At 39.5% G+C, this 16,150-nt stretch overlaps 1 protein-coding gene across 1 annotated transcript in view; it reads left to right on the top strand.

Annotated features, from left to right (window-relative positions):
• The window catches only part of LOC122667921 (sterol 3-beta-glucosyltransferase UGT80A2), a 64,071-nt gene that overhangs the window by 27,056 nt on the left and 20,865 nt on the right, over window positions 1-16,150 (top strand). The window contains exon 3 of the mRNA XM_043864403.1: window positions 9,280-9,519. Coding sequence (XP_043720338.1) covers window positions 9,280-9,519 — 240 coding nt within the window. The remainder of the gene's footprint in view (window positions 1-9,279; window positions 9,520-16,150) is intronic.

Here is a 16,150-nt window from a genome sequence, read left to right on the forward strand (position 1 = left end):
CTGTGGCATGTTCGAGTTTGGCATCTCCTCACCAAGTACATTGTCATTTAGGTCATCCATTCTTGCAGAGTTTATGGATTTTAGATTCTCGTTTTCAGTCTCTTTCTAGTCTAAATTGTGAATCTTGTAAGTATGGGAAGCTTCACTGTGTAAGCAATCCTCCCAGAGTCAATTAAAGGTCTAATCAACCTTTTGCTTTAGTTCATTCCGATGTATAGGGCCCTTGTCCGGTTGTCTCTAAATTGGGATTTCGTTATTTTATTACTTTTGTTGATGACTATTTAAGAGTTAATTGGCTTTATTTAATGAAGAATCTTTCTGAGTTGTTCTCTATTTTTTGTGCTTTTGTGAATGAAGTTAAGACTCAATTTAGTACTCCTTTGTGCATTCTTCGTAGTGATAATGCTTAGGAATATTTTTCGGCTCCTTTCACTGATTTTATGATTCATCTTGGCATTATACATCAATCTTCTTGTGCTGACAACCCACAACAAAATGGTGTGGCAGAAAGAAAGAATAGACATTTGATGGAGGTCACACGGTCTCTTTTATTTGAGATGAAGGTGGCCAAACCTTTTTGGGCTGATGCTGTTTTGACAGCATGTTATCTAATCAACTGCATGCCTTCCTCTGTCTTACGTGGTGGGATACCTCATTCTCTCTTGTTTCCTTCCCTTATTTACCTTACCACCTCGTGTTTTTGGTTGTGTTTGTTTTATGGGAAATTATCAGCGCCACCCCCTGCTTTACCAAACTAATTCCACACAGACCCCCAATCATTAGTTAAGAGCTGTTAAGTGGTGATGTCAGCAGCTTAATATTTTTTAAAAGACAATTCTGCCCTTATTAGTGGGCAAAGTACCTAATCTACCCTTTCAATTCGAACACCCACAAACCCTTCTTCTTCCTCACACTCAGCTGACAACCTTGGAGAATAGCCACTGCAACCTACCATCTTCTGAAAAGAGACCTACTTCGGCGACCAAATCTGCCCTTCTTTGCTTATTGCTTGTTTCACCACTGAAATGGGTTTTCTTTTTCTCTTTTCCAACGATGTTTTGTGTTTCAGGTTAGTAAAGGACCTGAAACCCTTCTATTTCTTCTTCTTTCTGCAACACCATCCGCCTCTTCTTCCTCCTCCTCTTGCAATAACAGAGGTGATAGATAGGTCGTACGTCAACCATGATCATCGTCTCATTCCTATTTCCTCCAGTTAATGATGAGACGGGAGAAAAATGAAATTTCCCCCACCACCCAAAAGTCAAGTTTAAAATTATTCATATTCACTGCAATTATTCATTAAATTAAGAGAAAGTAGTGGTTGAAAGTTGAAGTCTCAAACTACTAAAATCTAAGAATCGATCAAGAATTTCAGATATACTATCTATTCTACTAGCAGAGATACTTTCCCTTTTGTTCTTTCACAGGTTCCGAAGTCTTCGATGGGCCATGGCGGCATTGGCTACGGTAGGTGATTTGGGATTGAGCACGCCAGCAGCGTTGATGAGGTATGGGGTTTGGTGTGGAAGGTCTGCTCTGCGTGGTCGAAGAGAATCTCCCCAGGTTCCATAGCCCATCTCAGCAATCACCTATTGCACCCCTTCCCAAACCCGGATTTTTTCCTTCTCTTTTTCTAATTTTTCGATATCGATCTTAAACAAACCCTTCTGTTTTCCTTGTGAGAAATGGTTTGATGAGCTCTGCTGCAGTGTTTGTGTTTATGGTGATGTTCGCTAACATGCGCCCTGGGTAACTTGTGGATCTTTCATGTTGCATTTTTTTAATTAATTTTAATTTAAAAATTTGGAGAATTTTGGTCATTGGATCAATCTGATTGGGTAATATCTCTCTTGCTCTCGGTCATTGGATCAATCTAGGTCTTTTATGTTTTAGTGTAAAGGGTATTTTGGTGAAAGAAATTTCAGAGGGTAACACCGTTCAAAAATGGGTAATAGTTGATATTAAGGTTGTTAGTGGGTGTGCTTTAAAATATAGGCAAACATTAGGGGGTGGTGCTGATAATATCCCTTGATTTTTGCCCCTCTAAAACGCCATGGTCGCCTTCCCGCCTTGATAACTATGGGATAGAATGTCATTGACCTAGACCTACATTATTTGGTATCAGAGCCATGGCTGAGGGGAGTTCCAACACCCCAAACCAGGCTTTGGAAATTGATCTTCCTCTTGTTGAGATGATATAACAGTTGCCTGAAAGAGTGTCCGATATGGAGCAACATTGCAAAACTAATTCAGTTGTTGCAGCCATTGAATCCAACCCTGAAAAGCAAGTCTGTGAACCCCAAGTAGATGATGACTGGGCTATTAATGCAACCCTTGATGGTGAGGAATACAACACTACTCTAGATGATGACAGTAATGAAGATATCTATGAAGTTAATGTCGTGAACCGAATTCTGGTCGCTGAAGCAAAGAGTGAAGATTGGCAATTTCAATGCATATTCTATACTCTGATGACTAGTGGGCTGGTGACATCTCAGGTTACAGTGGACAGTGGGAACTATGTAAACATTGTCTCACAAGCTTTTGTCATGGAGGGAAAACTGAAAACGGAGGCACATCCACATTTAAGAATTTCATTTCTCAACAATAACATATTGGAAGTCAATCAACAGTGTTTGGTTGAAACCTCCAGATACCTCCACCCCATCAATTGGGCTTCTGTGTGTCTCCTTAAGGAAGAGGGGGGGGGGTTAGGTGTTTGCCGGATCAAGATATGAACTCGGCAGGCATCATCAAGTTGATTTGGAAGATCGCTTCTAAAGAAAACAACATTTGGGTTGATTGGATATACTCTGGCTTTCTTCAATCTGACTCTATTTGGTCTTTCGCTTCTACTTTGGATGCTTCTTGGGTCTAACGTAAGATTCTTTCTCTTAGAAAGATGGCTATTAAGCTATTCACTCCAAGATTGGGGATGGATCCTCTACTGCTCTTTGGTTGGATCACTGGCATCCAAAGGGTATTCTCATTCACTCGGTCAGCTCTAGAGCTATCTACAATTGTGGTTTAAACAGGAACTCAGAGGTAGCTGATATTATCTCTAACGCAGACTGTGACCCGCCCCCCTCTCTCCACCCGGGCCTCAATGAAATCTGGGATGCTCTGCCCTCTATCGCTAGAAGACCCTCCGGGAGTTGTGATTGTGTCACTTGGATCCCTTCTACTTCTGGTTTGTTCAGATCCAAGGATGCTTGGAAGTTGGAATATTGTTCGTCTTAGAAGTGATCCGGTTCCTTGGAGAAAACTCGTCTGGTTCAAAGGCCACATTCCCCGGCACAACTTCACTGTGTGGCGCATCTTCACAAACTGCCTCCCAACGCAGTCCTTCCTCTGTCTTTCGCAGATGCCAGTCTCCCCTTATTGCTGTCTTTGTTGGAATGCTGTTGAAGATATAGATCATCTATGTTTTGATTGTCCGCTTTCCTCGGCCATCTGGAAGGGAATGCTACTCAAATGCTGGCCTCGTAGGCGGAGAGTACTCAACTTCTCTAGGGAATGGTTATGGATAGACATGACCTTTGCTGGCTCTTCGATTTGTGATATAGTTGGTAAACTGGCTTTTTGTGCTTCCATCAACCAGATTTGGATGGAGCGTAACATTAGGAAATGGACTTTCAACTCCAGGCCTCTTAGCCAGATTTGGGACTCCATCTCTTTGACATTAAAGCAAAGCTCTTTGCTGTAACTTCTCCTAGTGTTGATTCCCCAAGGAACAGGCATATTGTTGTTTCCTGGGATCTCCCCCCCTCCTCTATCCAGCCGACCTCCTCCCTTGTTTGAGGATGTGTTAGCTTGTATTTTTGTGTTTCTTCTCCCCCCCACCTTTTTTGGGGTCTCTGTTCTTCTTCTTCCTTGGTAATGAATTTTTTTATTCACCCAAAAAAAAAAACTGTGTTTGGTACCACTGAAGTTGGGTGAGGAGGATGTATGGTGTGACGTCATACCCTTGGAGTTGACAGATGTTTTGCTTGGATGGCCATGTATGTACGACAACAATGTGTTGGTGGGAGGCACCGAGTTAAGGGCAAGCCTTTAGTGCTTAATCCCCTCAACATACCGGTGATGAAGACAAACCCTAGAGCTGCCCAAACCAAGTGGCAACAGATTTTAAAATCTATAGCTAAGAAACACCCGGCAATATAAGGTCCTATCGAAGAGGTCTAGGTCGAAGACATCAAAGTACACACAACTGAAGTGGTGATAGATGATGTAGCGGTTGATAACAGTCCACAAGAAATCATCAACAAGCGTGATGCTGCCCTTGAAGAAATGGAGTATGTATCTCAAGTCTTTGAAGAGCAAGTTCCCAAAGTTGGGGATTCTGTGGATAAGACATTCAAAGTTAATATTGATCAGAGGTTGAGCACATAGAGTTCATCATCCCACCTAAGTTCTTCGAAGAGAAAGCACCCTGCCTCAAAGACTACATTCCAAAAATCCATGAGCTACCAGAATATTCTTTCGATGTGAAACTGGATATGCACCATGCCAAGAGTGTCCTTAAACTATACAAAACTCAAGTTACAGTTTTTTTAAAGACGAGGCGAGTTGATGTAGATCGAAGCATGAAGAAGAAAAGAACCAAAACGTTGTTTACGTGGTAACTGTTCACATGAACAGCGGTATTGTTCATGTGGTACTGTTCACGTGAACAGGGGTGTGGGTCCGTATGAAGGAGATTTGATGGGGATCTTAGTTGTTATTTATTTAGTATAAGTTTTTAATTTTATAGTTTCTATTTCCGTGTAATCCTTAGTTAATTGCTTGGATTTATTTGTCTTTACTACCTTCTATTTTGGTTAATAGCTAAGATCTAATTTAGTTTTTTGTACAAGTCTTAAATATTGCTTTGTAAGAGACTTTCTATTTTTTTTTTTATTTCCTTTCTTGTAAATTTTAGTAGAAACTATGACTATATTTGTAATGGACCATTGAGAGTCCTCACGATTTTAATGAAGTTGAATTCTGGTTTTTACCAGTGACTGTGTGAAGCAGTGTAGGTGAGAGTCCTATGTAAGGTGAGTGACCTTGAGGTGAGAGGCCTAGGTGCGAGTGAGAGACTCAATCCATCTATCACCTTCTTCCCTGCTTCAATTCCTTGTTCTGCAATTTTTTAACCATCTGAGAAGCATCCAAAACTTTAATCATACTGCTGGAATTGCTGTGGAACACTGAAGGAGACTGATCTGTTGCTGATACACCAAGCCATGGTTTGAAAAATTCAAGAACAAGTCCTGCGGCTCCACTGGTGAATGTGTTAGAGTTTATGTAATAGGGGTGCTTTAGTCACTGGTTTATTATACGTCATATGGAGTTGTAGTTTTATCTCGTGTTACTTTTTACCTTTTACCTCCCTAGGGAGGCATATGTAATTCCAAGAATATGTTTAATGAACAACATTGGTGAGAGGAGTCGATTCTCCTTCACCATGGTTTTCTCTCATCCTTTCTTCTTCCTTCTTCTCTTCTTAGTTGTTACTCATTGTTTCTTGCTAGAACCGATCCATACCTAGTTTCTAACTGAATGTCCTATGGCAGCAGTCTTCAACCCCTTGGATGTCCATATCTGTATCATATCCTGATCACGTTTTGTCACTGTGATACTCTCACATATCCCTTCAATGGTAATTGCAGTTTAATCTGATGGGTGAATAAGCTTGTTTTGTGAAGGTACTAATTCTGAGTTTAGTTTCTAATTTTGGAGACCCTTTGATATTTGATGACCCAGCCTTCGGTTTTGGCTGAAATTTTTACGAGTTAATCCCATCAATAGGGATGAAATGGAGAGTTGCGATCGGAGTTCTGTGTGACCGACACATTCCTTTAAAGCTCAAAGGAAAGTTCTACAGGACTGTTGTCCGATCTGCTATAATGTATGGGGCTGAATGTTTGGGCAGTTTAAGAAGTGCCATGTAGCGAAGTTATGTGTTGTAGAGATGAGGATGTTAAGATGGATGTGCGACAAAACTAGGAAGGATAAAGTAAGGAATGAACGTATTAGAGCTGATGTGGGAGTTGCCCCGATAAGTGACAAGCTCCGAAAATGTCGTCTAAGGTGGTTTGGCCATGTACAACAAAGGCCTGGGGATGCCCCAGTAAGGAGAAGTGATCTGATGCAGATTGAAGGGGCTAAAAGAGCTAGGGGCAGGCCTAAAATGACTATAGGTGAGGTTGTGAAGAATGACTTGCATAGTCTGGGTCTTGTGCCAAGTACGACCTCACATAGGTCCTTTTGGAGGGCAAGGATCCACGTTGTCGACCCCATGTAGCTAAGGTTTTCCTGATTTTCTGAGCTATCCTCATTCCTCTTACTTTCATTTTTCATTTTCCATTACTCACTTTTCTTATCCAATTTCTTCATTTTTATTCTTCATTCCTCTTACTTTTCTTTCCCTTTGTGAGGACCTCAGTTCTCTCTACTTTATTTTGAATGGATCCATGTAGCCGACCCCATTTAGTTGGGATAAGTCATAAGGCTAAGTTGTTGTTGTTGTAATCCCATCAGTAGGGACTATCTTTGACTGAAAAATCTGGTCCATCAGAGTTGTTAGTTGCTAAATCTGGAAATGTTACTAATGTGTGATTCAACCTCCTCTGTGTTCTGCCGATATTACAGGCTGTGTCCTGTCCAATTTTCTGTAGTTGATTATTACCTGATATTAAGTTTCAGAACCTAGTGTGGTTGATGTGTTAAAGCTTATGTCAGTGGCTTCGTAATTGGGTGTTTTTCCCTGTTAAAGTGTTGCTGGAACCACTGGTTTAACCTACTGTTAGATGGTACTTTTATCCTTACTGTAGGATAGGATGTCATTGACCTAGTCCTACATTATCTTTGGTTTTCTTTATGTCATCTATTTAAGTATCTTTTTCGTGAGAATCCTTAGGCCTGTAAATTTGTAATAGGCACCACAGAAGAGGTAAGCTATAGCTGCTGCCTCTTGTAAAATGACCTCTATTTGACTTTGACCTAACCCCTTGCTAATTAGAAACCTGTGAACAAGACCAAAGATGTGGCTTGAAATGTCATGGTCTTGCCTTAATCTTTATCTAAATCCTCCTGGTTGGTTGGGATACTTCCACCCCCCAAACTGGTGGGATTATTCCCAAATTTTTCTTCCATTCTTCTGTCCGTCTTTTTTGTTCTTTCTGTAGTCACAGTTTGGCAAACGACATCACAGTCACTAGCTTATACATCAAAATATCTCCTCTTATGACTAAAACCATCTTATTTTTTTTGATAAAAAACCATGAGTTTTATTGAAGAGAAAAAATTTAATTATTTTAATTATATTTCGTCTCTCCTGTCATATTCGTCGAAACTTACCTGATGTAAATTGGCTGTCTAAAAACAGCCCAACAGCATGAGTAGCCATCGGGTGGGTGTAGGGGAATCCCTACACCAGCACTTAAAATCGTGGGCTTTTAATTTGTTATTTTTATTTTTTATTTGTTATCTTATTTTCTCAGTCTTTATTTGAATTGTAATTCTAATTGGGATTTCTAAGGCAAGTTTGAATCCTAGTTAGAAGTCCTAGTTAGTATTCCTAGTTCTGGTGTTAGTCCTAGCTAAGTTTTGAGTCATAGTTAGAGTTTGAATTCTGTCCAGCCATAAGGCTATATATATGTAAGAGCTCTTGAGAGCCTCCCACGATTTAATGAATGAAATTTGCAATAAACACTGTCCTGAGATAGGCTATGAGGGTGGGATGCCCAGGCTGAGATAGCCTTCACTGCCTCTCTCTCTCTCCATCGTATTGCATTCAAGCTTCAAGTAATCTAAGTTCAGCCTGATTGATATTTGAAGACTCAATTCATTGCTGGGATATCTGCTTTTGGATTCAAGCTCACTAAAATCAGCAAGTAAATACAACATCCCAACCCCAGATCCTTCTTCTTCTAATCCTCTAAACCTAACCCTAACATTCCCCCCATATCCGAACTCCATTCCCATACCCTAAAACCTGTCCAGCCCAATTCCTTCATCAAAATCCAGCCTTTCCAGATTCGATCATTCCCCCACACCATAAAGGAGACTCGATTCTGGTTCCAATCCTAGGTGATCACTATAAACCCTAGATTCTCCTACATCCCAATTTCCCAAAACCTAGATACCCAAATCCTAATCTAATAATCACTTTTGTTTACATACCCAACTTCCATAAAACATCTCAGGACTTTTGCTGGAAAATTTCCCTTTACCAACCTAACCTAGCACTACCTTTAAACCCTAGATCCCATCTAACCCTAACCCTAATTTTAGAATTCCACTTATTTTTAACCTATCCGATCCCCCCAAGCCTTAGCAGATCCTGGTTATTGGTTCTAGTTGGTATTCCAGCCATCTAGAATTACATTATTACCATTTTGAAATTATAGGTTAATTTCTAAATAGAAAACAAACCTTTGGATATTAATATTATAGACTTCACCACACAGAACATAATCCAATAATAAATGATAAAAAGTTTGAATAGAACATGATTTCATACATCATACCCTTCACAAATGCTTTTGAAAATGCTATTATTTTTCGTTACATACATACACTGGTGCACACGTCTGGTGCTTTTAAAGTTAGGTTCCAATGCTCTTGACTTGCTTCATGTTTAGATGCTTAGGTTTTGTACGCATTTTAGCCAATTTTCTTCTGTTAGTTCTTTTTCTCTATTTAGTTACCTCGAAAAAAAACCTTGTGTCTTTTTTTCCCCTTCTCCCTATTCAATCATGTGGTTCTGGGTTCGTTATTTTCTATGAATTCTTCTACCCTGCCTCTTGATAGTCTTACTTCAGCATAGTTGTAAAGGTGTCCGGGTGCCTTGGTCGCTTAGGCAGGTCCGTTGATAGCCTTGGTCACCTTGTTGGTGTTGCCTTGCGTCCAAGCCCCCTCCAACCCCTTGGGTCGCCTAGACGCTGTTACAACTATGTACTTAAGTGGGTTGCTGGGTGGCGGATAACAGATTTTGGTGTGGTGTAAGTGTAACTGTAACCCATTTAAGTAAATTATCATTAGCCTGTTCTCCATCTAGTGTTTGACTATTTAATTTTGTTGTTATAACAGTATTTTCTGTTTGAGGTCGGAATTGCTCTTGATGCTCCATATCTCTATTAACAGTATTTTCTTTTTAGCCTGTTCCCCATTTGCACTTCTGTTCAAAATTTTCCTTCTCGTTATCTAGATACCTGATTTATTTTTAACAGTAAAAACTAATCTTGTGATTCCCATTTAACTGGGCTTCTTACAAGCCTTTAAAATTTGCAGCTCAAGTTGTTGAACCAAATAGCTGTGAATGATGATGGAACTGTAGAATTTGAAGTTCCTGTGGATGTAAAAACCTCAAATGCTGATGTTGCAGCTGAAGTTTTTCATCATGAAACTGTTGACGAAGAACCTCTGGAGCCAACAGAACTTCAGTATATCCCTCCACTTCAAATAGTAATGCTCATTGTTGGTACGCGGGGTGACGTGCAGCCATTTGTTGCTATTGGTAAACGCTTGCAGGTTGTGGACCTATTCTCATTTTATGAGCTTATGCTTAAGTTTGTTTTGTTCCTTCTTTTGGAAGGTATGTTTCATGAAATTGGTTAAGCTTTATCATACAAGAAAAGGGTGAAGCATGTTAAATAATTGGTCTCTTTAACTCTCTCAATGTGTTGTATGATTGTCTATGATTTAAATATCCAGTCTTCTGTGTTGTAGTTTCTTAAAGAGCACAAGTATTATATAATAAAGGTTTAACCTATTAAAAAAAAAGGGGGGGGGTTTAGGTTGTGCTGTGGTGTGCCACAATTTGTCGAGGCTGTACTGTCATATCAATTCCCATTGCACTCTGGTTATAATATGTTAGTTGGAGGAACATGCTGTGGACAAATTTCTCGTCTAAGGTTAACCTAGTACTATATTATGCTGTGGGTGTAATAAGAATTGTTACTTGGACGGTGGTAGTTTGGTGCCTTGTACAGCCTGTGGGTTGTCATACTGCAGCCTGATGTATTCTTTTGCTTGTCAAGGCACCAAGCATTCCGTCATACTGTGGTATATTCTCATACTTGTATTTAATGAAAGTATCTTTTGTTGCCAACAATTGTTCTGCACTTTGCCTTAGGTAACTGTAGGTGCCTTTTTCTGGTCTGCCCCTCTTTTGGGCATGCATTGTGGCTAACTTTTGCGTGTTATGTGAGATTGCCTTCTCAGGAATGGTTTCATCGATATTGGTGAGAGAGAAAGCATAGATCTAGCTTTTGTCTTCTCCCCTGTTTCTAATAATTTTTCCTTGCAACCTGTCCCAAGAAAAAAGGTTGGGGGTGGGGGGAGGAAATGAATCTAGTGAACGATATATAGTCAGCCTGAGTTTATCATTTGGTTCTGTAAAATTCTTCCTTCACACAAGTTTATGAAAGTGATAAGGTTGCCAATCCTGCGCTGGTGAGAGAGATTCATGTTCTTCAGTTCTTGGGTCCATAGCTTATGTGGTGCTTGATATACTCCATAGCTTATGTGGTGCTTGATATACTGATTTATTTGTCTTTTTTCTTGAGATGTATGAGCTCAACAAAGAGACCAAGGTAATGATGTCTACCACATAGATCATGGATAATGCCTAGGTATGATGGCATACTCAATAGCTGTTGCATGATATCGATATGTGTTGGAGACTTGGAGTACCAATGTACCATGGTAAACTGGCAAGGTGCCTGAATATGTGAGCAAAAATTTTCAGCATTTATTTTGGACATTTTGGATGTGGCTTGCGAGTAAATTTACTTTATTTATTGAAAGGCATCGAATCTGTTTTCTGAGAGGACTTCTACTCCTCTAGATGGATGATTCCATGGAAAATTTAGCTGAGAAGAAAGGCACATCCAACAAGCTGAATGAAGGTTTACTGCTGAGCTTAACAGGTAAAAAATTGAAAAAGCAAACTTGTGGAGCATCATGAAGAAGCTCAAAGGCTATTCAACATTCTTTGGCCTCAGTAGGAAATTGTCTAAGCAGGCCTTGAATGTTGAACAATCAGTCAAAATTTGAATTGCAAAGGGGAAAGCAGATAGTGAGAAGACCCTGAAGATATAATGTGAAGCCCTTCAGGAATGCTTGATGGTGGAGCTATGCATACCTTTTTGTTGAGATCAATAATGTAGCACTTTGTCTTGAAGGTATGACTGAAGCAGAATTGTTGATGCAGATAAGTCACCTAAAGGGTGTATTTTATTGGAATTAAGCCTTGGGTTTGGTTATGTAGGTGTTGGACCTTTGATCCCATGAGTTTTCTTTGTAATGGGCCACTTTAATGGGCCTAAAATATGGGTAAAAAGTAAGCAAACGAGATTTACTTTATTAGTCTAGTTAGAGTCATGTTTTGAGTCAGTTTCTTTCATTATTTTAGTTTCCTAGTCAATTTATGTTACCTTATTACTTAAGGATTGGGTTAGGCCTTTCGTTTTTAGTGTTTGAGTCTTCTATATAAGTTTGTAAGGGGCTACAGCCTTGTACACAAATTTGAATTAATGAGATTGAGAGAAAAAAAAAAAAACATAGCTCTGTGCTTTGCTCTGTGAGAAGAGTATGGTGAGATGCCATTGGTGAGAGAACAAAATACAGTGAGAGGCCGTGGGTGAGAGTGTTAAGAATAGTAGTTTAAGGGGTATATTTGTATATGACCACATCTTTTATATGTTCTCTCTGTTATTTGTATAAGGCCAGGGGCCTCTGAGTAAGTACCTATTCTTTTCAATATAAACTAGTTTGAGACAACTTAACAATCCCAAAATCGTGTTTGCTCTCTTGGAGCTTTTCTCTCTTCTTCTTCTACTCTAAAACATAACAGAGAGAACCAAGTCTGAGAGAGACTACCCTATCTTCTTCTTATCTTCTTCAATTTCTTATTTTTTCTTTTATTGTTCTGAACTGATCGAAGTATTTACTGTTGCTGGACCTGAAATTTGCGACCCTCTTGTGGACTGGTTATTACTTGTGAGTTGTGACTGCTCTACATTATTTGTGGTAGCTCATTGGGCTGTGGCTGGTCCTCTTCAAAGACATTCTAATGTAGTCCTAGATAGACAAAGGATCTACTAGGAGCCAAGTAATCAGGACCTTTCAAACTGCTGTTTGATTGGGGCAGGTTTGAGGTTTTTAGGTTAAAATTAGGGTTAGGTTTAAGGTAATGGGGTTGGATTTTATTTGGTAAAGCTAGGCAGGTTTTTAGAAGTCTAATGAACTAGGTTTAGTGAAGTTTGAGTGCAAATTTAAAAACCAGAAAATTAGGGTTTCGGGTTTTGGGGAAGATGAGGGTGATGAATTTTAGGATTTAGGTAAGGAATTTTGGGCTGAGCTTTAGGTCAAGTGCTAGAGGCAGTGAGGGGGTGGTTCGAATGTAATATGGAAGGGTTTTGAAGGTTGGATTGGTCTAGACAGGTTTTTAGGGTTTGGGGGTTTTATGGAGATAAGGGGGATTAGGGTTTCAATGATGGGATGGGACTTTAAGTTAGGTTGAGTGTAGGGGGTGGTGAGAGGGGACTGTGATCCAATTTTGGTTGGATTCTGACGAGGGAATAAGGCTGGGCAGGAAGTTTAGGGTTGAATGGATCTAGGGTTTAATGAGGATCGATGGATTTTAATGGAGGTATGATATTGGGGATCGATTGGCTTAGGATAGAGGATTAGAAGAAGAATGTTGAATGCTGAAACAATAAACTACTTATTTGTAATTGAATTTCTTAATGGCAGCAACTTTGAAGATGGAAGATAGCTTCTCCTTAATGCAGTCCTAGATAGGATAGGATCCTACTAGGAGCCAGGTGAACAGAAGTTCTGAAACTGCTAGCCGATTGGGGCAGATTGAGGTATTTTAGGTCAAATCTAGGGTTAGGTTTATGAATTTGGAGATGGGTCTTATATGGTATTAATAGGCAGGTTTAGGGGAAGCTAAATATGTAGGTTTGAATGATGTTTAACTAAAAATTTAAAATTCAGAAAACTAGGGTTAGGGTTTCGGGTTTTGGAAAATAGGAAAACAACCAAAACTAGGGTTTAAGATGGGATTTTGGGGCAGGGCTTTGGATCAAGTGTTCCAGGGGTTAAGGAGAAGATTTGGCCAAGGTTGGGTGGGGTTTTGGGGTTTATTAAAGATAAGGGGGATTTAGGGTTTATGTGTGATATTGGGTCTGCAACTAGGGTAAATTTGGTTGAGGCTGGATGGAGGAATAAGACTGGACAGAATAATGGAAGTTAGGGTTTATGGAAAATCGATGGGTTTTTAATGGGGGAAAGTAATGTGGATCGATTAGGGCAGATGAGGCTTGGGTTGGAGGATTAAGAAGAAGAGGGGAATGCTGAAACAGTAAATAACTTATTGGGATGAAGATCAGCAGCAGAAGTAGCTTGAAAGTTGATTGAATAAGACCTCCCGATCATGAACAGATGCAAGGAGTCGTAGGAGATCCGCCTACCCTTCACCTTGATATGACTCACAAGGTTGTCTTGATATAACTCACAAGACTCGCTCTCAAAAGAGATAACCAGCAGCAACAATGGCAGCAGCAAAGAGATCGATTTTTCAAAGTTTAAATTGTGGGGGAGCCTCCCACATTTTTGTTAGTAATAAAGGGCCTAGGGTCCAAATCCTAATACAATTTAAAATCCTTCTCTCTTTCAAAATCGTGGAAGGAGTGTGAGACTAATAAACAACTTAAAATAAAAAGACCTATTTACCTTAACAACTTAAAACACTTTAAATAGCTGAGATTCCTAAGTAACCAATAGGATATAAGATCCTACTAGCCAATAGGAACACTTCACTTAAATTAGACCAACTTAAATTGAACCAATTGGATGCAACCAATTTGAACCGGTTCAATTAAAAACACAAAAATAAAACTAAGTATAGAACTAATCTAAGGATGAAATAAACTAAGTATAAGATTATACTACGGCTCCTACTATGACCCTATGCTTAGGGTGGCTTCTTCAACTCGAGGAGGCTTGGATCTACATCACTCCCGATCTACAAGATGCAAGGAGATGAGTAGCAGATCCTCCTGGTTTACGAGACGCAAGGAGTCAATTGGAGATCCACCAGTCCCTTCACCATGATATTACTCACAAGGCACACTCACACTGGAGCAAGGCAGCAACAACAACGACAGCAAGCAGAAAACTAATTTTTTAAAGTCTGAATTATGGGGGAGCCTCCCACGATTTTATTTATTTATAATCTGAGGCCTATGGCCAAACACCTAATCAGCTTAGGAATTTGAATCCTAAAGCTAAAATCCTAATACAAAAACAATTCACTCCCCTTCTTAAATCATGGAGGGGGTGGGGCACTTAATTTAAAAGCTAACAACTTATAATATTCCCTAACAACCAGTAAGATTAAATCCCCTAACAACCAATAGGATTAATCCCCTAACAACCAATAGGAATAAATCACTTAAATTGGACCATGGTCTGAACCGGTTCAATTTAAGTTTACTAAATTAGACTAAGTATGGAAGCTTGCAAACTAAAACTAAGGCTCCAACAATCGGCCCTTCTCCTAGGGCTGTTTCTTCTCCTTGCGGATGCTTGGAACTGCATCACATTCCCTTCAGTTATTTGTTTCAAGATTGATCTTAGATTATCACATGATGATAGGTTGTTGAAAGAGTTTTGAATATGTGGCAGCCTCCTCTAGTGGGATATTAGTTAAATTTTGATGGATGTTCCTTGGGTAGTGGAAGGTGCGATTGGAGATGAGGCACAGACAGTAATAAGAACATACATTGGCCCTATAGGTGAGCTTAATTCTACAAAACAAGAGGTCATACCTTGAGAATGGGTCTTCATATGGAGATCTAGGCTGGATATTTTAAGATCATTGTGGAAAAAGGTGCAGAAACTGTGATTAGGTGGATGAGGGGGAGAAGGGATTGGCTGTGGTGAGTTGCTCACTTGATGAAGTATTTGTTTTACTTGGTCCTGTTCTGTTTCTCTTGGAGCTATAGATAGCAACGATTCGGCCTATGAGTTGGGAAAGCATGGTGTAATCCATCCTTATCTTGTGATGGGGACAATTGCCCTTTGTAAGATTGTAGTTTAAAAGTACTTAATTTCCCTAGTCGTGTGCTTTGTGAGTTGAATTTTTCAACAATTCTATGTTGTTCTTTTTGCCAATAAAGATGTTGTTTATCAAGAAACAAATTGTAGCAATGACCTTATAAGCCTGACTTTTCTCTGGTTTGGAAAATTTTCTTCTAGTTGAGTTGGGTGAGTGGAAAATATATATTTACCTAACAAAGTTATGCTCTACTATCACTTTATACTTGTTTAGGAAGTCCTGTGGGGACCCAAAATTGCTACCATGCCATAATAAACTATGCATGATCCTAGTTTAGATGGATAAATAGCGGATAAGATTCTTTCTACTATTTTTAACTCAAGTGTTGAAGAGGAACTTTTTTTAACTCAAGTAAGTGTGAAGAGGATTGTACCATTCCTGTGGCCCCATTGGCATGAGGAGTTGAATAGCATGATGAATGATGAGGCTTCTTTAGGACCCAACATTCCAAGTTCTACAGGATTTCCAAGATGTCACTGCTCAGGCTTAAGTAGGTCCTCAGTACCTTCCGTCTTGATGAAGTATGATCATGTAGAGTTTTTACCTGGAGGGGAAGCATCCTTTACAGGGGCCTATTGCATGGAGTTGTGGACTCATTCAAGCTGGTATTTCTTCATATTGTTATTCCTTTTCTACTTCTCCATTTGTGTTTTCTTTTTTCAACTCCGAAATGAGAGCAGCCAACAGAAGCTTCTCTAGTCAAGCTTGGAGAATTGAATTTTTTATAATATCCCCCTTATTTTTTTTTTTTGACCATTACTGTCTTTTTCTTGTCACTGCTACTCATGTTGTACAACCTGAAGCTGGTTTTCGTGCTGGTGCTTTAACAAGGTAGGCACTTTTATGTTCTGTGATGAGATGTTGCCTCACATGTAACTCACCTTAGGTGATAAAAGAGGTGCTGTTGCTTGGTAAGCATTTGGTTTACTACATTGGCTAAGAAATTCTTGGAAAAAAATGGTTTTGGTTCGAGGTCTGCTTGAATTTGTTTTCTTGAAAAAAAAGAAGAATAGCAAGGTCTTAAGCTAGTCA

Source organism: Telopea speciosissima, chromosome 7, assembly GCF_018873765.1.
Source record: "Telopea speciosissima isolate NSW1024214 ecotype Mountain lineage chromosome 7, Tspe_v1, whole genome shotgun sequence".
NCBI lineage: Eukaryota > Viridiplantae > Streptophyta > Magnoliopsida > Proteales > Proteaceae > Telopea > Telopea speciosissima.